At 36.5% G+C, this 23613-nt stretch overlaps 1 protein-coding gene across 4 annotated transcripts in view; it reads left to right on the top strand.

Annotated features, from left to right (window-relative positions):
• Window positions 1-23613, top strand: part of ZRANB3 (zinc finger RANBP2-type containing 3) — a 254774-nt gene that overhangs the window by 156832 nt on the left and 74329 nt on the right. For all 4 annotated transcript variants that reach the window (XM_049889231.1, XM_049889233.1, XM_049889232.1 and 1 more), the window contains 2 exons: window positions 3935-4106; window positions 5688-5822. In XM_049889231.1, the coding sequence (XP_049745188.1) occupies window positions 3935-4106; window positions 5688-5822 (307 nt within the window). The remainder of the gene's footprint in view (window positions 1-3934; window positions 4107-5687; window positions 5823-23613) is intronic.

The raw sequence follows: 23613 nt of genomic DNA, 5'->3' as shown, positions 1-23613 counted from the left end.
AGTTTATTTGTATTGAGTCTTTTGCTCAGAAAACAAGAATTAAACTTTTACCTACCTTGTCCATCTGAATTAGAAAATGAGTGTTTCAACCCCAGAAGTTTTCAAGCTTCATGTTTCATAACTTCTTTAGAGAAATTTACTGATATTTTTGGTTGGTGGTAATTTTAGGTTGTTAAAAATTAAATATCCAGTATGTTTTCACTTCACCCTAAACCATATTGCATCTACATTGCCTTTAATATTTCTTTTTTCATATTCATTCATACCTCTGTTTCATCTCTACGCTTTACCTCTTTACCATTGCACTTACAAACTTGTCTATCAAATGAGCCTAAATATATAATTGTTAGTAGAAAAATGAGTGACAGAATCAGGTATTGACAAGTATTTTTCCGTTTCTTTTTAGTGTGTAAATTTTTAATATAAATTTGGGAATATACATCATTGAAGGAGGTCTGAATGTTGCAGCCAACGAGGTTCAGAATTCAATTTTCTAACAACTATAAATCTGTTAAATTTTTATGAACAATGTCCAAATTTGGATTTTTTTCTATTTTATTAAGTGTGTATGTGTATATATATGTGTGTGGTGTATATGAAACACAACATTTGCTAAGTCAGCATTTTTCATATGTACAATTTAGTGGCACCAATTGCATTGATATGCTTTGTAACCATCACCAATATTCATTGCCAGATCTTCCATCACCATAAACAGAAACTTCTTGCTCCCAAAATAATGGTTCTCCTTTTCCCTCTCCCTCCTGTCCCTGGAAACCACTAAGCATCTTTGATTCCTATGTGCATTTGCCTATTCTGGCTATTCCATGTGAATGAGATAATACAATATTTGTTCTTTTGTGATTGACTTACTTCACTTGACATAATGTTCTCAAGGTTCATCCATGTTGTAGCATGTATCAGGACTTCATTTCTCTTTATTTCTATTATTTCATTGTATGTGTATACATTTTGTCTATCCATTCATTTTTTGATGGACCTTTAGGTTGTTTCCACCTTTTGGCTATCGTGAATAATGCTGCAATAAACATTGGTGTACAAATACCTGTTTGAGCTTCCGTTTCTTTGGGGCATATACCTAGGAATGGAATTACTGAATCATAGGGGAATCAGTCCCTGGTGAAGGACATCATGCTTGGTAGAGTACAGGGTCAGCGGAAAAGAGGAAGACCCTCAACAAGGTGGATTGACACAGTGGCTGCAACAATGAGCTCAAGCATAGCAACCATTGTAAGGATGGCTCAGGACCGGCAGCGTTTCATTCTGTTGTGCATAGGGTCGCTATGAGTCAGAACTGACTCTACAGCTCCTAACAACAACAACAATAACATGGTAATTCTATGTTTAACTTTTTGCGGTCCTGCCCAACGGTTTTCCACAAAGGCTGTACTATTTTACATTCCCACCAGCAGTGCATGGTTCCAATTTATTCTCATCCTTGCCAACACTTGTTTTTTTGTCTTTCTAGTAATAGCCATACTAGTGGAGGTGAAGTGGTATCTCATTGTGGTTTTGATTTACTAATATAGCTAATGATATTGAGCATCTCTTCATGTGCTTATTGGCCATTTGTATATCTTCTTTGGTGAAATGTCTATTTAGATTCTTTGAGTATTTTTTAGTTGAGTTGTTTGTCTTTTTGTTGTTAAGTGGTAGGTATGTATTTTGATATTAAACCTTTATCAGATGTATGGTTTCCAAAAGATTTCTCCTAGTTCATAAGATTGTCTATTCAGTTTGTTTGGGTTTTTTTTTAAACAAGTAAATTTCTTATTTATAGCAGCTAAATTGTGTCTGTAGCATTTTATCATACAGTAAATTCCATCTATTCACTATACTTTTCTAATTGCATCTACATGCAACTACATGTTTTTCATGTTACCTGAATTTTGTGCTGTTCCTGTAAGGTTGCTATCAAAATACATTAAACTAAAAAAAAAAAAATTGTTAGCAAATGCCAAGTTCCTCAAATTGACACCAATTTTTGCTAAAACATCATAAAAATTCCATTAAAATGGGTAGTTATTTAACATTAGTAATCATAATTCAACCTAACAAATTTTCCTTTGTTAAGAACACTTAACTCCTCACTTTTAGACATGGTTATGTTCCAAAGACCAAGTCATTATGCAAAAATTGGCATTATGCAAAAATGAAGGATGACCACATCAGAACACAAAATGAAGCATAACTACATCATTGCATTACTGCTGAATTGTGTCATTATATAACTGCCAAATTACATCACAACACAACTGTAAAATTACATCATTACGTAACTGCCAAACCACAGAGAATCATGGCCCAGCCAAGTTAACATGTAACCTTAACCATCACAGCCAGCGTTATTCTCCCCTCACATGTTGGTGTTCGTTACTGCCAGATGTAGGTCATTAATGCACAATATAGTCAGTAGATTTTTTACTATTGTTGTAAATGCAAAATGTCAGGTAATGCGTAGTCAGTAAGTGAGGGGTAGGTGTATTGTATAACAGCAGTTTTCAGTTAGTGTGCCCCTTTGAAGTTCACTGGGAATTTTGTGGAGTAGTTTTTTGGTTCATCACAGTGACGTTGTTGTTTTATGCCATCGAGTCAATCCTGACTCATAATGACCCTGTAAGACAGAGTATAACTACCCCTTAGAGTTTGCTAGGCCGAAATCTTTGTGGGAGCAGATCACCAGGTCTTTTCTTCTGCAGAGCCGCTAATGGATTCTAACTGCCAACCTTTCAGTTAGCAGCTGAGTGCTTAACCATTGCACCACCAGGGTTCCTCAATTTCAGTGGATCCACTAGATTTCAACTCTTACCTTACCACCTGCCCATAGTACTTGGTGCTTCCAGCTCCTGATCACCTCGGGGGATCTAAAGAATGAGTTCCCTTTTGCAAGCATTTTAAGTTGTAGCTTCCTCTCTTTGCCCAAGTCAATTACCAGTTGTCTGTCTGCATTTTGGCCTCTAAATATTGAAATCAATCACTTATCCTCCGATATCATCTCTCCTGTTCTCTCTTTCCTAGTCAAATTGCTGTCAATCCATTTGTTTGAAAGGAAGAAGAGATACACCTTGTGATCAGTCTCCCATGCTTAGTAACTCAGGGGTAACGTTACCACCTAGAGGGTGCTGGAAATATTTGATATGTTTTTGGTTGTTACAACCAGTGGCTTGTGTACAGGCAGTTAGGGCCTGTGGGTTAGGTCTGCCAAACCTACTGCCATGTATGATCTCAACCAAAATGTCAGTGGTGCCCCCATTTAGAAACACTGAACTAATGCAATTCAGCAGCTTCAGTCATCCTAGCTTTATATTAACTCAATGTAAATATAAGTTTAGACACTAACATTGTTTGTAATTGAGAGTGGTATGTAATCTTACTCATTACTTTCTCTCAAGCTGAGCTTTTTGAAACGAATTCCCATTCAGAAATGGCAGGAAAGACAGTGCCATAGCTCCTTATCATTAAAGAAAGTCCCTGACTTACAACAGCGCTCTTGTTGGACGACTCCATTGTAAGTCGGTTCTGACATAAGTCAAATACTTTTTGTTTTCATTATTATTGCCTTTTAGTATCTTTATAAATCCAATCTTTATTTGTCTTTGGGGATTGGAAACAATACATATAAACATCTGTGAGTGAACATCTGAGATTGATAACATCAGGAAATCACATGCTGCAACGTTGTATATAGTACATGTTACTAAACATCAGGAAATCACATGCTGCAACGTTGTATGTAGTACATGTTACTAAAATTTTTTTTACTAACAATAAATGGTACAAAAAAACAGACGGTCGTAAATGAGGTTCATCGTAACTCAAACATAAGTTGGGAACTACAACCCGTACATACCAGATAAATTGTTTTCTTACTCCATCATTCAGCTTTGCTACATGATTTTCTTCATACTTACAGGTATTTTGGTAGAAGACCTCTGTGGGATTGTAGAGGGGCATCAAATCTTAATGAACTTCATCAGCTATTAAGTGACATCATGATTAGAAGATTAAAGAGTGAAGTTTTAACCCAGCTGCCCCCTAAAATCAGGCAACGTATTCCGTTTGATCTTCCAGCAGCAGCAGCTAAGGTGAGAACCCTTGTTTAAGTGAAAGTCATACTTAAAATCGTTTTAAGTTATAGGCAGTCCTTGGATTACAAAAGTCCTGCTTATGGACAGCTCAACTAGTACTTGCTCTTCAATGTTATGTAAATTTACCCCCACTTCGAAAAGATTAAACCAACTCTTACTCGCAACAATTTCTTCATCACAGTCACCTTCACTTGCTGCACGTGCAGCTTTTAAATTACTGAAAAGGCTTCAAGGCTTTTCTTGCACTAAAAAAGAAACCAAACCAAACCCAGTGCCATAGAGTCAATTCCAACTCATAGCGACCCTTTAGGGCAGGTTAGAACTGGCCCATAGAGTTTCCAAGGAGCGCCTGGTGGATTCAAACTGCTGAGCCTTTGATTAGCAGCCGTAGCAATTAACCACTACGCCACCAGGATTTCCTTTCTAAATAAGAACCGTATGCACCTGTTGCCACTTACCTACAAATACAACTGAGAGACACAGAAACGGATCTTGTTCATAACACGGGTTTGGCCTGTATACTGTTTAAGATTGTACATATTTCATATTTCACAGAAGGAAAAGCCTGCTATCTTAAAATAGTCTTAGTTAATAGAGCATGTGAATTGGCTTTCTGTCAATCATTTCAAGAAGCAAGAAGAATTTGAGTCATCAAATATGATGTGGTATCCTGGTGATTAAAAATATTTCTGCTGAATACAGGAAAAATACTCAAATTGCAACAAAGGGCGTTTAGATTTAGTATTAAAAAATTGAAGTCTCTCTAGGTTGTGGAAGCCAAAAATTAACAAGAGAAGTTTTGTTTCTTGCTCTAGAATTTTTTTAAACTGTGAATAACAGCCTTCTATAGCCCTCTTCTAGAAATCTTAAAACTCTCCGATCATGTTATAAGATGTTAAATTCATCATATCAGAAAGCCAAAAATATGCTACCTTTGTCTTACATTTACTTTTGGGGAGTGCAATGCTTATGTGTTCTCTGAATTTTCTTCAAAATCTGGATGTGGCTTATCAACAAAGAGTATTGCATCGTTATGTCTTGAAACTTAGAGTAAGCATTTTGTAAACGTTGAGTAATATTTATAAAATAAGAATGATCTGATTTTCTCGATCTACTACTTTAACATTAGAAAGAAAAATGAAACAGAGTCGATATACGATTGTTATATTTTTTAACAATATTCCCCAAGTCTTAGCCATATTTAAAAATCTTGTCTTTTTATAAAAATACATTGCTTTCATATACATATCATATACATTTCCGTGCTTTCTTATGTACATAAATTTTTTTTACTTTTCAAGGTGTTTCTCTTTAAGAGGAAGCTCTAATTGTTGATTTATGTTGGGGCTTTGTTTTCCCTCACAGCTTGTCGTTGGCTTCGGTAACTAGCATGAACGTGTGACTGACCTGCCTTTGCATTGGTGATTATAAATGAACATGTTGACATCTTTGGGAATTTTCTTTTCTCTTCATATCTTTCTGTACAGAAAAAAGAAAAAGTAGACCATAATTCACTGTTGCATTAACTGTTCTGTTTTTTATGCTGTATTTCTAAACCTTGTTATTTTCCCCACATAGGAATTGAATACCAGTTTTGAAGAGTGGGAGAGATTAATGAGAGCTCTAAATTCAGATGCCACTGAGACTGGTAGCCCCTTTTTTCAAGTCATGGGATTGATTACTCGCATGTTTAAACAAACTGCTATTGCCAAGGTACTTCGCTGCTCGGCCAGCATGTTATTTTTCTTGATACAGATTGTTTAATGTATTTTAGTATTTTTACTTAAGCAGCTTATTTGTGTAATCCAACATGTCTTTGCTATTTAGTGTTTTTAACTCTTCATTATGGAAAAAGTCAGATATATTCTAAGTATACACTAGTATAACAAACACATTATGCCTGTCTGAATATTGATCGTTTCCAGTATGTATTGTTGCTGTTAGGTACCATCCAGTCAGTTCCGACTCATAGCGACCCTATAGGACAGGGTAGAACTGCCCTGTAAGGTTTTCAAGAAGCAGCTGGTGGGTTTGAACTGCTGACATTTTGGTTAGCAGCTGAGCTTTTAACCACTGTGCCACCAGGACTCTGATATATGGGTGCACTTTAATGAGGGAGGATAATATGCTTTACATTTTCCAATTTAAAGGAAATACACATGTCCGTCTTTGTTATCAGCTTTTTTCATGGATTTACTACATTACTGCTACAAATAATCTTTTTATTTAAGTGAAGCATTTTCAGACAATATTATACAGTCATGCGCTGCATAGTGTTCTTTGCACAATGTCCAACCGCATGTATGTCCTTGGTCCCATAAGATTATAATAGAGTTCAGAAATCCTGATCTGAGAATATGAAGTAGCAGACATAACTGGAAGTAGCAAATGCAATGGCTTCCTGCACGAAACATATGTACCTCATGTCTCTTGTATACAAATCGATTGTGCTGCCAGGTGTAAAATGGTACAGTAGATATATAACCTATAATACATATGTCTTGATAGTCATAATAAATGCCTTTGTTATGGGCTTTTGTATGTACTATACTTTCTATTGTTATTTCAATGTGAACTTTCTCTACTTACAAATAATGAATTTACCATTATGTGTACACTTAGACGCAGAGGCAGCAGCATCCAATCTTGTGTATCGCCCGTCTCTTGAGTGTTGTGGCGTTACTTTTCTGTTTATTTTTGTTTTGAAGATGTTACTGTGAAGTACATCATGGCTCACAAATGCAGCAAAACCAGTTTTAGTGATTGCAGCAGCAAGAGACAAAGGAGAAGTATGGATTAGGAAGTGAAACAAAAGGTTATTAAACAGCATGAAGGTGGAAAATCAGTGAATGTTATTGCTAGTGATTTAGGCATGTTCACATAACGTCCAATTGATACGTCTTATTTCACAGAACGTATCACGGATGTTAAACAGTGCATGACTGTATTTCTAGTTTCCTACGGACGTATGGGGCAGTTCTACTCTGTCCTATAGGGTTGCTGTGAGTTGGAATTGATTTGACGGCATTGGGTTTGGTTTTTGGTTTATGGATGTAGATGGTGCTCACATTCTTTTTATATATCTTAAAGTTTAAATTAGAGGGAATTAGAGTTTTTAATTCTCAGTATGACTATCAAGTACTTGTATCATGTATTGATTATTGTTGTTTTTACCAGCATGGCAGAACTTGTAAATACTAATGAATTTCATCCTTTTCCAATTCTGAGATTTTTTTTTATAACGTAATTTTTTAGTGAAGCTTGTTGAGGTATAATTTATGTACAGTGAAATGTACCCTTTTAAAATGTATAGTTTGATAAGGTTTGACAAATGCATCTAGTCTGATAACCATTACTACAAATCAAGAAAAAGAAAATTCCCGTTACTCCTAAAAGTTCCTTCGCACCATACCTCTTTGCAGTCATTTTCCTCCCTCACACCCCTAGCCCTTGGCAGTCACAGAACTGCTTTCTATCGCTATAGTTTCACATTTTGCAGAATGTTACAAAATTGTAATCATATAATATGAAGCCTTACGTCTGGCTTCTTTTCTTGGCATAAAGCTTTTGAGATTGATCCAGGTTGTTGCTGAAGAGTATTGCAGTGTATGGATGTGTAACAATTTTTTATCCTTCACCAGTTAATGAACATTTGAGTATTTTCAGTTTAGACTATTATTAATAAAACTACTATAATCAGTTATATTCATGTCTTTTATGAGCATATGTTTTCACTTCCCTCGAATAAATACCTAGGAATATGACTACTGAGTCATGAAAAGTGTAAGTTTAACTTTAAAAAAAACTGCCAAATTCTTTTTCAGAGTGGCTGTACATTTTGTGTTCCTGCTAGCAGTGTACGAGAGGTTGGTTGTTACACATCTTTGCCAGCACTTGTTAATGTCAAACATTTTTATTTATAGTATGTATATACTTGTATCTCATTGTGGTTTTAACTTGCGGTTCCCTAATGAGGAATAATGTTGGACATATTTTCACGTGCTTCTTTTTTACTTTTGTCAAGTGTCTGTTCATATTGAGCCTATTTTTATTTTGTGTTGTGTTTCTTTATGTATTTTGGAAACAAGTCCGCCAACATACATGTCTTTTGTAAATATATCCTTTAAGTCTGGGTATTCCATTCCATTTTTATTTTTTTTAACATTGTCTTTCAAAGAACAGAAGGTTTTAATTTTGAAATAGTCTAGTTTATCTTTTTTCCCCATCTTATGTTTATGTTGTTTTAGTCCTAAGGAATATCTGCCTAATCCAAGGCCACAATGATTTTCTCCTATGTTTTCTTCAAAAAGTGTTATAACTTTAGGTTATATATGGATGTATGAGCTTTTTTTTTTTTTTTTTAATGGTGCAAACCAGGCAACATTTCTTTCTGTTGTACATAAGGTTACTATGAGTCGGAGCCAACTCTACAGCAACTAATAAAACAACATGAGCTATTTTGGGGTCATCAGGAGTTGGAATTGACTTGAAAGTTTGGTTTATTTATTTAACTTTTATTGAGCTTCAAGTGAACGTTTACAAATCAAGTCAGTCTGTCACATATAAGTTAATATACATCTTACTCCTTACTCCCACTTGCTCTCCCCCTAATGAATCAGCCCTTCCAGTCTCTCCTTTCGTGAAAACTTTGCCAGCCTCCAACTCTCTCTATCCTCCCATCCCCCCTCCAGACAGGAGATGCCAACACAGTCTCAAGTGACCACCTGGTATTATTAGCTCACTCTTCATCAGCATCTCTCTCCCACCCACTGTCTAGTCCCTTTCATGTCAGATGAATTGTCTTCGGGGATGGTTCCCGTCCTGTGCCAACAGAAGATTTGGGGACCATGGCCGCCAGGATTCCTCTAGTCTCAGTCAGGCCATTAAGTCTGGTCTTTTTATGAGAATTTGGGGTCTGCATCCCACTGCATCCTGCTCCCTCAGGGATTCTCTGTTGTGCTCCCTGTCAGGGCAGTCATCGGTTGTGGCCGGGCACCATCTAGTTCTTCTGGTCTCAGGATGATGTAGGTCTCTGGTTCATGTGGCCCTTTCTGTCTCCTGGGCTCTTAGTTATCGTGTGACCTTGGTGTTCTTCATTCTCCTTTGCTCCAGGTGAGTTGAGACCAATTGATGCATCTTAGATGGCCGCTTGTTACCATTTAAGACCCCAGATGCCACATTTCAAAGTGGGATGCAGAATGATTTCATAATAGAATTATCTTGCCAATTGACTTAGAAGTCCCCTTAAACCATGGTTCCCAAACCCCCACCCTTGCTCCGCTGACCTTTGAAGTATTCAGTTTATCCTGGAAGCTTCTTTGCTTTTGGTCCAGTCCAGTCCAGTTGAGCTGACCTTCCATGTATTGAGTGTTGTCCTTCCCTTCACCTAAAGCAGTTCTTTTCAGCAAATTAATCAGTAAAAAAACCCTCTCCCTCCCTCCCTCCCTCCCTCTCCGCCTCATAACCACAAAAGTATGTGTTCTTCTCAGTTTATACTATTTCTCAAGATCTTATAATAGTGGTCTTATACAATATTTGTCCTTTTGCCTCTGACTGATTTCGCTCAGCATAATGCCTTCCAGGTTCCTCCATGTTATGAAATGTTTCACAGATTCGTCACTGTTCTTTATCGATGCGTAGTATTCCATTGTGTGAATATACCACAATTTATCTACCCATTCATGCATAGATGGACACCTTGGTTGCTTCCAGCTTTTTGCTATTGTAAACAGAGCTGCAATAAACCTGGGTGTGCATATATCTGTTTGTGTGAAGGCTCTTGTTTCTCTAGGGTATATTCCAAGGAGTGGGATTTCTGGGTTGTATGGTAGTTCTATTTCTAACTGTTTAAGATAACGCCAGATAGATTTCCAAAGTGGTTGTACCATTTTACATTCCCACCAGCAGTGTATAAGAGTTCCAATCTCTCCGCAGCCTCTCCAACATTTATTATTTTGTGTTTTTTGGATTAATGCCAGCCTTGTTGGAGTGAGATGGAATCTCATCATAGTTTCAATCTGCATTTCTCTAATGGCTAGTGATCGAGAGCATTTTCTCATGTATCTGTTAGCTGCCTGAATATCTTCTTTAGTGAAGTGCGTGTTCATATCCTTTGCCCACTTGTTGATTGGGTTGTTTGTCTTTTTGTGGTTGAGTTTTGACAGAATCATGTAGATTTTAGAGATCAGGCGCTGGTCTGAGATGTCATAGCTGCAAATTCTTTCCCAGTCTGTAGGTGGTCTTTTTACTCTTTTGGTGAAGTCTTTAGATGAGCATAGGTGTTTGATTTTTAGGAGCTCCCAGTTATCTGGTTTCTCTTCGTCATTTTTGGTAATGTTTTGTATTCTGTTTATGCCTTGTATTAGGGCTCCTAGGGTTGTCCCTATTTTTTCTTCCATGATCTTTATCGTTTTAGTCTTTATGTTTAGGTCTTTGATCCACTTGGAGTTAGTTTTTGTGCATGGTGTGAGGTATGGGTCCTGTTTCATTCTTTTGCAAATGGATATCCAGTTATGCCAGCACCATTTGTTAAAAAGACTATCTTTTCCCCAATTAACTGACACTGGTCCTTTGTCAAATATCAGCTGCTCATATATGGATGGATTTATATCTGGGTTCTCAATTCTGTTCCATTGGTCTATGTGCCTGTTGTTGTACCAGTACCAGGCTGTTTTGACTACTGTGGCTGTATAATAGGTTCTGAAATCAGGTAGAGTGAGGCCTCCCACTTTCTTCTTCTTTTTCAGTAATGCTTTGCTTATCTGAGGCTTCTTTCCATTCCGTATGAGATTGGTGTTTTGTTTCTCTATCACCTTAAAAAATGACATTGGAATTTGGATCGGAAGTGCATTGTATGTATAGATGGCTTTTGGTAGAATAGACATTTTTACTATGTTAAGTCTTCCTATCCATGAGCAAGATATGTTTTTCCACTTAAGTATGTCCTTTTGAATTTCTTGTAGTAGAGCTTTGTAGTTTTCTTTGTATAGGTCTTTTACATCCTTGGTAAGATTTATTCCTAAGTATTTTATCTTCTTGGGGGCTACTGTGAATGATATTGATTTGGTTATTTCCTCTTCGATGTTCTTTTTGTTGATGTAGAGGAATCCAAGTGATTTTTGTATGTTTATTTTATAACCTGAGACTCTGCCAAACTCTTCTATTAGTTTCAGTAGTTTTCTGGAGGATTCCTTAGGGTTTTCTGTGTATAAGATCATGTCATCTGCAAATAGAGATAATTTTACTTCCTCCTTGCCAATCCAGATGCCTTTTATTTCTTTGTCCAGCCTAATTGCCCTGGCTAGGACTTCTAGCACAATGTTGAATAAGAGTGGTGATAAAGGGCATCCTTGTCTGGTTCCCATTCTCAAGGGAAATGCTTTCAGGTTCTCTCCATTTAGAGTGATGTTGGCTGTTGGCTTTGCATAGATGCCCTTTATTATGTTGAGGAATTTTCCTTCAATTCCTATTTTGGTGAGAGTTTTTATCATAAATGGGTGTTGGACTTTGTCAAATGCCTTTTCTGCATCAATTGATAAGATCATGTGGTTTTTGTCTTTTGTTTTATTTATGTGTTGGATTACATTAATGGTTTTTCTGATATTAAACCAGCCCTGCATACCTGGTATAAATCCCACTTGATTGTGGTGAATTATTTTTTTGATATGTTGTTGAATTCTATTGGCTAGAATTTTGTTGAGGATTTTTGCATCTATGTTCATGAGGGATATAGGTCTGTAATTTTCTTTTTTTGTAATGTCTTTACCTGGTTTTGGTATCAGGGAGATGGTGGCTTCATAGAATGAGTTGGGTAGTATTCCGTCATTTTCTATGCTTTGAAATACCTTTAGTAGTAGTGGTGTTAACTCTTCTCTGAAAGTTTGGTAGAACTCTGCAGTGAAGCCGTCCCGGCCAGGGCTTTTTTTTGTTGGGAGTTTTTTGATTACCGTTTCAATCTCTTTTTTTGTTATTGGTCTATTTAGTTGTTCTCCTTCTGAATGTGTTAGTTTAGGTAGGTAGTGTTTTTCCAGGAATTCATCCATTTCTTCTAGGTTTGCAAATTTGTTAGAGTACAATTTTTCGTAATAATCTGATATGATTCTTTTAATTTCAGTTGGTTCTGTTGTGATGTGGTCCTTCTCGTTTCTTATTTGGGTTATTTGTTTCCTTTCCTGTATTTCTTTAGTCAGTCTAACCAATGGTTTATCAATTTTGTTAATTTTTTCAAAGAACCAGCTTTTGGCTTCGTTAATTCTTTCAATTGTTTTCCTGTTCTCTAATTCATTTAGTTCAGCTCTAATTTTTATTATTTGTTTTCTTCTGGTGTCTGATGGATTCTTCAGCGTAATTATAGATAAATAAGTGTTTAGTGTTGTCATTTGGATGCCTTTTTATGTGTGTTGTTGACAATTTCATTTTTCCACATACTTTTTTGTGCTGAGACGTTTTTCTTAGTAAATTGTGAGATCCTCATTTTTGTAGTGTTTGACTTTATGTTTGTTGAGTCGTTACGTTTTTCTTGGCTTTTATCTTGAGTTATGGAGTTGTTATACCTCTTTGTGGTTACCTTATTATTTACCCCTATTTTTCTAAGTAAAAACCTAACTTGTATTGTTCTATGTCGCCTTGTATCACTCTCCATATGGCAGTTCTATGCCTCCTGTATTTAGTCCCTCTTTTTGATTATTGTGATCTTTTACATATTGACTTCTGTGATTCCCTGTTATGAGCATTTTTTTTTTTAATTAATCTTAATTTGTTTTTGGGATTTCCCTATTTGAGTTGATATCAGGTTGTTCTGTTTTGTGACCTTGTGTTGTGCTGGTATCTGATGTTATTGGTTTTTCTGGCCAAACAATATCCTTTAATATTTCTTGTAGCTTTGGTTTGGTTTTTGCAAATTCTCTAAACTTGTGTTTATCTGTAAATATCTTAATTTCGCCTTCATATTTCAGAGAGAGTTTTGCTGGATATATGATCCTTCGCTGGCAGTTTTTCTCCTTCAGTGCTCTGTATATGTCGTCCCATTCCCTTCTTGCCTGCATGGTTTCTGCTGAGTAGTCTGAACTTATTCTTATTGATTCTCCCTTGAAGGAAACCTTTCTTTTCTCCCTGGCTGCTTTTAAAATTTTCTGTTTATCTTTGGTTTTGGCGAGTTTGATGATCATGTGTCTTGGTGTTTTTCTTTTTGGATCAATCTTAAATGGGGTTCGATGAGCATCTTCGATAGATATCCTTTCGTCTTTCATGATGTCAGGGAAGTTTTGTGTCAGGAGTTCTTCAACTATTTTCTCTGTGTTTTCTGTCCCCCCCTCCCTGTTCTGGGACTCCAGTCACACGCAGGTTATCCTTATTGATAGAGTCCCACATGATTCTTAGGGTTTCTTCATTTTTTTTAATTCTTTTATCTGATTTTTTTTCAGCTATGTTGATGTTAATTCCCTGGTCCTCCAGATGTCCCAGTCTGCATTCTAATTGCTCGAGTCTGCTCCTCTGACTTCCTATTGCGTTGTCTAATTCTGTAATTTTATTGTTAATCTTTTGGATTTCTACATGCTGTCTCTCTATGGATTCTTGCAACTTATTAATTTTTCCACTATGTTCTTGAATAATCTTTTTGAGTTCTTCTACTGTTTTATCAGTGTGTTCCTTGGCTTTTTCTGCAGTTTGCCTTATTTCGTTTCTGAGGTCATCCCTGATGTCTTGAAGCATTCTGTAAATTAGTTTTTTATATTCTGTATCTGATAATTCCAGAATTGCATCTTCATTTGGGAAAGATTTTGATTCTTTTGTTTGGGGGGTTGTAGAAGCTGTCATGGTCTGCTTCTTTATGTGGTTTGATATGGACTGCTGTCTCGGAGCCATCACTGGGAAACTAGTTTTTCCAGATTATCTGCTAAAAAAAAATGCAGTCAGATCCCTATCAGAACTGCCTTTGGATTATAACCACCACCTTGTTCCCTGTATGGATGAAAGTCTGAGATTTGGATCATATATGCTTGGCTGTAGCTGGTTCTGTGTTTTTAGTCCAATTAGGGGTGGATTTTTGGTCCCTGGGTTTTTTGTGTTTCCTCCTCTCAGGCCGGAAGAGTGGGTTAGGAAAAGACCAAAAGAAAAAAAAAAGGGGGGGGGGAAGCAAAGCCACCGTGGATCCGGAGCCGTTCTCCCTCTGGCTCAGGAAATTCCGATGTTAATGAAGCCACCTGACGGGGATGCTGGCTTCAGGCTCCGAAAACAATCGCTGCTTCCCCGTATTTGTTCGTTTTCCGTCTCTAAATCTGTGTTTGTTGTTCAGGGTTCGTAGATTTTTATGTATGTGATCGATTCACTTGTTTTTCCGAGTCTTTGTTGCAAGAGGGATCCGAGGTAGCATCTACCTAGTCCGCCATCTTGGCCCCGCCACCTTGGTTTATTTTTTTCTGTGCTAATTTTTTTGTATGGTATAAGTTAAGGGTGAAGGTTCAGTTAGTTTTGTTTTGAGTTTTTTTGCATGTGGATATTGAATTGTTCCAGCACACTTTGTTGAAAAACTGTTTTTTCCTCATTGAATTACTTTATCTTCAAACTCTCTATTCTGTTTTGATGATCTGTAAGTCTGACCTTACATAATACCATAGCAGCTTGATTGCTTAGCTTCATAAGTCCTGAAATCACATATTGTTCACCTCCTACTTTATTCTTTTTCAAAATTAATTTGTCTACTGTAGGTTCTTTGCTTTCATATATAAATTTTAGAATGATTTTGTCAAGGATGTGAAATTTTGATTGGAATCATGTCGAATTTATAGATGAATTTGGAAGAATGGACTCCTTAATAATATTGCCTTTTCGTACATGAAGAAAGTATCTCTCTCCATTAATTTAGTTCTTTAATTTCTCTCTGTGGTGTTTTCTAGTTTTCTTGCATACATTTTGTAATATTTATTCCTGACTAGTCAATGTCATTTTATGCTCTTGTAAGTAGTATTTTTTAAGTATCAATTTCCAATTTTTCATGTCTAGAAAATGGAATTAGTATTGATTTTTTATTTTTAGAGGATATCACTGCAGACCCTATAGACAATAAGAGGATGTTAAAGGAATATTATAAACAACTTTACATCCAAAAAACCAACAAAACTTAGGTGAAATGGACAAATTCCACAGATATCACAGCTGACTCAAGAAGAAATTAAAAAGCTGAATAGTCTTATATCAACTAAAGAAGTTCAATGCATAATTAAAAATCATCCTTCAGTGAAAATTCTCGGCTCAGATAGTTTCACGGGTAAATTCCATCAAACATTTAATGTAGAAATAATATCAATTTTACACAAACTTTTTTCGAAAAACGGAAGAGTAAGAAACACCTGCCAACTAATATTATTAAGCCAGCATCATCCTGATACGGATCCCAGACAAAGACATCATGAGAAAACTTCAGGTCAGCATCCCTCATGAATGTGAAAAACCTTAACAAAATATTAGCAAATTTAAACCATATATATATATGTGTGTGTGTATATATATGATGGCACTAGTTTTTTTTTTTTTATATATATATATTTTAAGCATTTATGCTAGGGATACAGGGTTATTTTAACAATGGATTAATCAATCACTAGGAGTCCTGGTGACACAGTGGTTAAGAGCTACAGCTGCTAACTAAAAGGTCCGCAGTTTGAATCCACCAGCTGCCTCTTGGAAACCCTATGGGGCAGTTGTACTCTGTCCAATAGGGTCTCTATGAATCGGAGACAACTCGACAGCAATGGATTTGGTTGAGTTTATAATGCATCAGGAGCCCTGGTGGCGCAGTGGTTATGAGCTCAGCTGCTAACCAAAAGGTTGGCAGTTTGAGTCCACAAGCCATTTCTTCGAAACCCTGTGGGACAGTTGCACTCAATCCTATAGAGTCACTGTAAGCCAGAATTTACTCAATGGCAATGAGTTTGAGTTTATAATCATCACATTAACAAGGTAAAAAAGGAAAACTCCCATATGATTATCCCAAAAAAGCATTTGACAAAATTCAACATTCACACATGATTAAAAAAAAAATCTCAGCAAACTAGAACTAGAAAGGAACTTCCTCATCCAATAAAAGGCATCTGTTTTAAAACGTATGACTAACATCATGCTTAATAATGAAAGATTGAATAATATTCCCGTAAGATCAGGAACAAAACAAGTATGTCTTCTGTCACCACATTTATTCAACATTATTCTGGAGGTTTTAGTTGTGTAACAATCCTGGATTATTAAAAATTTTTTAAAAAAGGCATACAGTTTGATAAGGAAGAAGTAAAATTGTCTGTATTCACAGACAACATCATTATCTGCATAGAAAACTTCAAGAAAGCTATTAGAACTAACGTATGAATTTATCCAGGTCGCAGGATTCATGACCTCTATACAAAAATCATTTGAATTTCTTTATATTAGCAATGAAAAATCGGAAATTGAAGTTTAAAAAAATACAATTTACAATAGCGTCAAAAGACATGAACCACCTTGGGATAGATTCAACAAAATGTATGTGCCGAAAACTACGAAACATTGTTTAGATAAGGTAAATCAGGCTTAAATACATGACAAGATAGACCATATTCATGGGTATCAAAATTCAGTATTGTTAAGATGTGTCAATACTCTGCAAATTATATATTCAATGTAGTTCTAATAATTTCTCTATAGTTTTTTTTTATAAATTGATAAGCTACATGTAAAATTTGTGTGGAAATGCAAAGGACTTAACTATAGCCAAAACAATTTTGAACAAAGAAGTTGGAAGACTCACACTACATGATACGAATACTTATCATAAAGCAACAGCATTTACTATTAAAGTTACAGTTATCAAGACTTTAGTGGTACAGGCATAAGGATAGGTATTTAAATTAGTGAACCAGAAAAGAGAGTCCAGAAATAGATCCTCACATAGATTATCAATTGACCTTTGGAGAGGGGATAAGGTAACTCAATGGGGAAATGATAGTCTTTTCAACAAATGGTGCTAAGACAATTGTATATCCATAAGGGAAAAAAAAAAAAAAAGAAAGAACCTTAACCATTATTTCATGCCATACAGAAAAATTAACTTGAAGTGGATCATAGATTAAAATCTGAAATTATAAAACTTCTCACAGAATACATAAATGAAAATGTGTGCAGCCTTTTGGTAGGGAAGGTTCCTGGGTGACACAAATGGTTTGTGTAGCCTTGAATACCCTGTGGAGAAGGTATAATGTGTAACACATGAGGTCATCATGAGTTGGAATTGACTCAAAAGCATCTGGCTTGGTTTTCGGTTTCAGTTGGGTAGAGAGATTTTTTTAGAAAGAATACCAAGAGGCACAAACTTTATAGGAAAAAAAATGGGAAGCAAAACTTTAAAACTTATAAATAAAAGTGTCAGGCACAGATTGGAAGAAAATATTCACAGTACCTTCCCCGCTCCATCTTCCCATATTATAATTTTTTGTTTGATCAGTGTTCGTTGTTTATAGTATAATGATTATGTTAAACATTCCACAGTTGAGCTATGATTATATTTTCTTTCTTTGACAACTGTTGTTTTTCCTAGAGTTAATAACTCTTTTTTTTGTTTGTTTGTTTTGTTTGCCTGCTTGCTTTCTTTGTATTTAATACTGAGTTCAGAATGCTGGCTTAGAGGGAAAGAATTTATATAAGAATCTTTTAGATCATTTTCTGTCTTTGGTGAGAAACCCTAGTTAGAAGCCAGAGGAGTTGATAGTCAATGGGAAGTTGGCTTCTAATTCCTAGGGTCCTTGAAGGAAAAGAAAGGATAGGAAGTCAGTTATCCCCATAATGGGTGATATTCCCAGAAATTAATGTCAGCAGAAGGCCAGTCCCTTCCACCCCAGTTTTCTAGACTCTAGTCATTTTTTCTAGGACCTCTGCCCTCAACCACTATGTAAACTGAAACTGTGTGTTTTGTTTTTCCTGAGCTGCAACCAGAAATAGAGTAGAACTGCCTCATAGGGTTCCTAAGGAGTAGCTGGTGAATTTGAACTGCCGACCTTTTGGTTAGCAGTGGAGTTCTTTGCCACTGTGTCACCAGGCCTTCAATTAATTCATAGCATTACCAAATTAGAATTCTTAATTCATTTTCCTGAGAAACGTTATTGGTATCCAGTAGAGTCTATAATAACATAAATAATACAATTTACCTATATTATAGATAAAGTAGACTTTGGGGGAGGTAATTAAGAACTATATTTAATGTTGTTTTTATGAAAAAAAAAATGTGTTTCAGAGTTCTCCAAAACCAATTTTTAAATTGGTTATTATGTTGAATATACACTAGTGTTGAACAACCATTACTTTACCACCATGATCAACAACTTTCTTTGGCTAAGAGTTTTCTTGACTAATTCAACAGAAATTTATTTAGTACCTAGAGCCCTGGTGGCACAGTGGTTAAGAGGTCAGCTGCTAACCAAAAGGTCAGCAGTTCAAATCCACCAGCCACTCCTTGGAAACCTTATGAGGCAGTTCTACTCTGTCTTATAGGGTCATTATGAGTTGGAATTGACTTGATGACAATCGGTTTGCGTTTTTTTGATGTGGTAAGAGGAGCCCTAGGGGCACAGTGGTTAAGAGCTCGGCTGCTAGCCAAAAGATCAGCAGTTCAAATCCACGAGCCACTCCTTGGAAACCTCATGGAGCAGTTCTGCTCTGTCCTATAGGTCACTGTGGGTCGGAATCGATGGGTATATGGGTATGTGGCAAGAATCATGCTTTGTGCTACGGAGGTATGGTGAACAAGACACAGTACCCACCTCTTAAGGAACTTGAAGTCTGTTTGAGAAGACAGTGAAATGAATATTCACCTATGATAGAGTGTATTTAGTGCTTAAAAACAAGATGCCACGGAAACACTTGGAAGAGGACACCTGACCCAGTCTCAGGGGTTCAATAAAGACATCCCACAGAATGAGCAAGTAGGATTTAGCCAGCCAAAGAGAAGGAGAGTGAAATGGGACAGGGATGGGGCTTGTGGTGTGTATTTCAGGCAGGTGAAATGTTTTGTGCAAACTCACAAAGATTAGCCAGAACTGCCATATTTAGGGAACAAAAAGTAGGTCAACATGAGTGAAACACAGAGTGCCAGGGGAGGAATTAATGAGACAGACTAGGCCAGAGATTACAGAGAGCAATAACCATGGCGTGAAGGTCACAGTTCACAGTTTGGAATTTATCTTAAGGGTCCTGGCCAATGAGGTGCAGTGAAGTGGAATAAAATGGTTGCTTTGTGCTTAAGAACAATAACTATACCTGCTGTGTGGAGCATGGATTGAAAGGAACAAACCAGTAGGCAAGGAATCCATTCGGGATGCTGCGCTGGTAATCTAGGCTAACATTGTTGGTGGTCTGAATTGAGGTAGTAGCTATACCACCTCCTAACTAGAATGAAAGGAACGATTCAGGAAATAGTAAAAGGTACAATTGACATAGATTGGTGATTGATTGTGGAAGGTGAGGGAAAAGGTAAAATCTAGATTTCTTACTTGGTCAACTGGATTGATGTTTGTGCCATTCGTCAAGACGGGGAGAAACAGGAGGCTCAAGTAGTCAAACGGCATATTGCATTGGGCAAATCTGCTGCAGGAGACCTCTTCAACATTTTGAAAAGCAAAGATACCACTTTAATGACTAATGTGTACCTGACCCAAACCATGGTCTTTTCAGTCTCCTCATATGCAACTGAAAGGTAGGCAATGAAAAAGGAAGATGAGAGAATTGATGCATTCGAATTCTGGTGTTTGCAAAGAATATTGAACATACTGTGGGTGACCAGAAGAAGAAACATATCAGTCTTACAAGAAATACAATTAGAATGCTCCTTAGATGCAAGAATGGCGAGACTTCGGCTTGCTTACTTTGAGCACATCCTTAGGAAAAACCACTCACTGGAAAAGGACATCATGTTTGATAGAACAGAGGGTCAGCGAAAACAAAGGAAACTGTCAATGTGATGGATTGACATGCTAGCCACAACAGAGGATTCAAACATACCAACAATTGCGAAGATGGCACAGGACCAAGCATCATTTCATTGTGTTATACGTGAGGTTGCCTTGAGTCAGTGGCAACTAACAACATTTCGTGCTCAGATTCCAATTAAGTGTGATCTGTGCCTAACTCAGCAAGGCCCAAGCTGTTAAATAATAGAAGACTTTTTCGTACTCTGCAGCATCATGTTGGAAACACTTTTATTTTCATTGAATTTTTTGAACAATTCTCTTGAGAAATTTAAAGATAATTTAAAGCTAATAATATTTTATCTAAATTTGGAAAAGCTTGACAAGAGTAAGAAGAATATAATGAGCTTTCAAGTAAATACGTTTGTGTGAGTATGCAGTTACTTATAGAATATACTGTTTTTAGGAGCATATTCCTTATTGCCAACAGTAAAATGACTTCTTCATTATTTGCAGTATTTAATGCAAAAAATGACTACAGCTATATTATGTTGTTATTGTTAGGTGCCATCAAGTCAGTTCCAGCTCATAGCGACCCTGTGTACAACAGAGCAAAACACTGCCCAGTTCTGTGCCATCTTCACAATCATTGTTATGCTTCAGCCATATATGTTAAATTAATGTATAAAGTGTAAAATCTTGTTCTTGTCTGATCTTCTGTGAAAGTGGATATTTTCTCTATTTATATAACTATTTTAACACTATTTTTTTTTTTTTTTTTTTAGAGACTGATAGGTCTTAGAAAGAACCTCTAGGGTCATCTATCCTCTTTCTTTACTCCAAGGAGAATTGTGCCTAAAGCCTTCCAGACGAATGGGATTCCATTTGTCCTATTTTTATAGATCACCAGAGTAGAAGGTTTCTTTCTCTGTTGTAATCTTTTCTCATCTTTTCTGCATATCCTAAAATGTCTTCTAGGCAGACTGGAAGACAACGGCAGTACTTCAGATTAGGTCATAACAGCAAATTAGGTCAGATTGATACAATCTTTAATATACACAGTGCTGTACTTAAACATACCATCCCTGTGCTGTGTAAGCATTCGTGCCTGTCTACCTTTTGAGATTCCTGCAAGGACAGCAAATTAACTACTCGTACTTTTTTAGGAAGACAGAGGTTGTTTAAATTTTAAGTGGGTTTGTTATTATCTCTTTAGTTTTGTTATTGCATTATTAATTTCAGATCTATTTTTTAGATACTCCTTCAAGCTCTAGTAATGATGAACAGTAAACAAAGGTAATAAACCTAAAATACTCAGTGTTACTGATGAAAAGTCCATCAGTGAAGGATCTCAGATAATTAGGAAAATTACTTTTCTTCTAGACCATTATTTTTATTGCTTTGTAGTATTTGCTGAGAATACAGTGGATGAAAATGAGCTGATTCTTTTAAGTTAGAATCAGTATAAATACTCTGCCAGAAAAAAAAAATACAGACATAAATGGTATGTATGATTTAGTCAACCCTCAATTATTTTCAAGTATACTACAACATCTCATTTTTAGAGAAAGCTATTTTAAGGGAAATGCCAGTTATTTTTCTATGAAAATAATTAAAGCCAACCCATAATTTAAATTTTCCTGTCACCTTGTGGATGGCAGCATTCCTTAGTGATTTAGAAACTTTCCACAAGGCAGATTGTTTTAAACATGTTTCTATTATGCACAAAGTGTGTTTCCTCTTTAATTGCTTCGGCAGCGTGACACAGGTAGAGTCCTGTTTGTAATGTACAGTCAGATATAGTGAAGCCACTGCAATACCACTGCTGCGTGGCGACTGGGTGATGTGGGACTGGAGACTGCCTCCCCTGTGGCAGTTCTGTATTTTAGGAAAGCATTTCTGACTCTGAACCCAGGACAATCTGCCCTCCTGTTCATTAGTAAGGAGATGGTCAGTGATAATCAATAAATAGAAATAAAACATTATTATACTCATTTCCAGAGGAGAAAAGAGAGATAGTATGTTAGCTGTATGGAAGTGTAGAAATGGAAGAAGGCTTTATTAAAGATGGGGAAGTAGCCACTTGAGATGGCTGTAAGGTTTTTGAAGTGGCAGGAGTGGCTAGGTTTGGAATCACAGGTGAAGGGATTTGCCCTAGAGAAGAGGAGAGATACATTTCTTGTTACAAAAGGAAGGGAGGTGAGGATGAGTGAGGGTAAGGAAAGGTAACGAAATTCTCAGATGATGAATTATGTTTTCTCTGGGCAGTGAGAGGCTTGAGAGTCACCAAGAAGGCATAGGTTCTCTAATTTTGTGGAAAAGGTTGAAATTCTTTTTGCAGCTTACTAAAGAAACATAGTAATAATAATAGCTAACACTTTTTAGAATGATTCCTATGTGCCAGGCACAGTTCCAGGCACACCTCATGTACTAACTCAGTTAATTATCCAACAACCTTATGAGGTAGGCACTTTTTCTCCCTCTTTACGTATGAGGAAACGAAAACACAAAGATTTCAGATGACTTGCTCAAAGTCTCAGCTTGTAGATGTTGGAGCCAGGATTTGAACCGAGACAGTCTGTCTCTAGTATCAGTGATCTTAGCCATTATTCTACTGGGACAACTGAATATGTTCCATGTTTATTGATGACCATGGATTTAAGGCAGTACCTTTTTCCTATGTGTGATTTTTCAGCATCCCTGTACAGGCTTGGAGAAGGTATAGAGTTAAAAGTCTGTACCCTTATATGTCATTATTCTTAACATCCAGATGAATAAGGTTTACTCATGCTTAGTCTTTAGTAGTACAAAATTGATTGCCTTATTAACATGATCTGGGAATGAAGTTCAGAAAGAAATCAGGAATGTTCCTTAAAATTGAATTTGATTTAAAAAAAAATTAGATTAGCTATTATGATCAATGACTTTCACGATCAAGCTTCCATGAAGTCAGCTTTCATGAAAATTATTTTTTAAAAAGTATGTAATACTATTGGCTTTATTTTCTATCTTTGTCACAGTTTGTGTAAATCCAGTGGAGTATATAATTCATGAGAATATCATCTCTTATCTATCCTGGCAAAAATGAGAGAGAGAGAAATAGCTTTATTGTATCTTGGTCCAAAAACCTTTATGGAAAGGTTTAGGATACTAGATTCTTTTGTAAAATTGTGCTGGTATTGTATCCTGTCTGCTTCAGTGCTGCTTGTGAAACCTGATCAGTGCCAAAAGGTTAAATACATCAGAAATGTTAGAGTTCTATTTACAGATACATTCATGAGGGAATAAAACAGGCCTAGAGATAAGAAGGAGCCCTGATGTTGTAGTGGTTAAGAGCTCGGCTGCTAACCAAAAGGTCGGCAGTTCAAATCTACCAGCCCCTCCTTGGAAACCCTATGGGGCAGTTCTACTCTGTCCGAAAGTGTCACTGTGAGTTCGAATCGACTCGATGGCAATGGGTTTGGTTTTTTTGTTTTAGAGGTAAGAAAATATCTCCAGTAGTCCACCTGAACCTATCTTTGGAAATGAACTTTTTGTTTTCTGTGAGAAAATTTTACCAGGGGGCTCCCTGGAAATGT

Source organism: Elephas maximus, chromosome 6 (genome assembly GCF_024166365.1).
Source record: "Elephas maximus indicus isolate mEleMax1 chromosome 6, mEleMax1 primary haplotype, whole genome shotgun sequence".
NCBI classification, from domain to species: domain Eukaryota; kingdom Metazoa; phylum Chordata; class Mammalia; order Proboscidea; family Elephantidae; genus Elephas; species Elephas maximus.
This window is presented reverse-complemented; position numbering and strand designations above follow the sequence as displayed.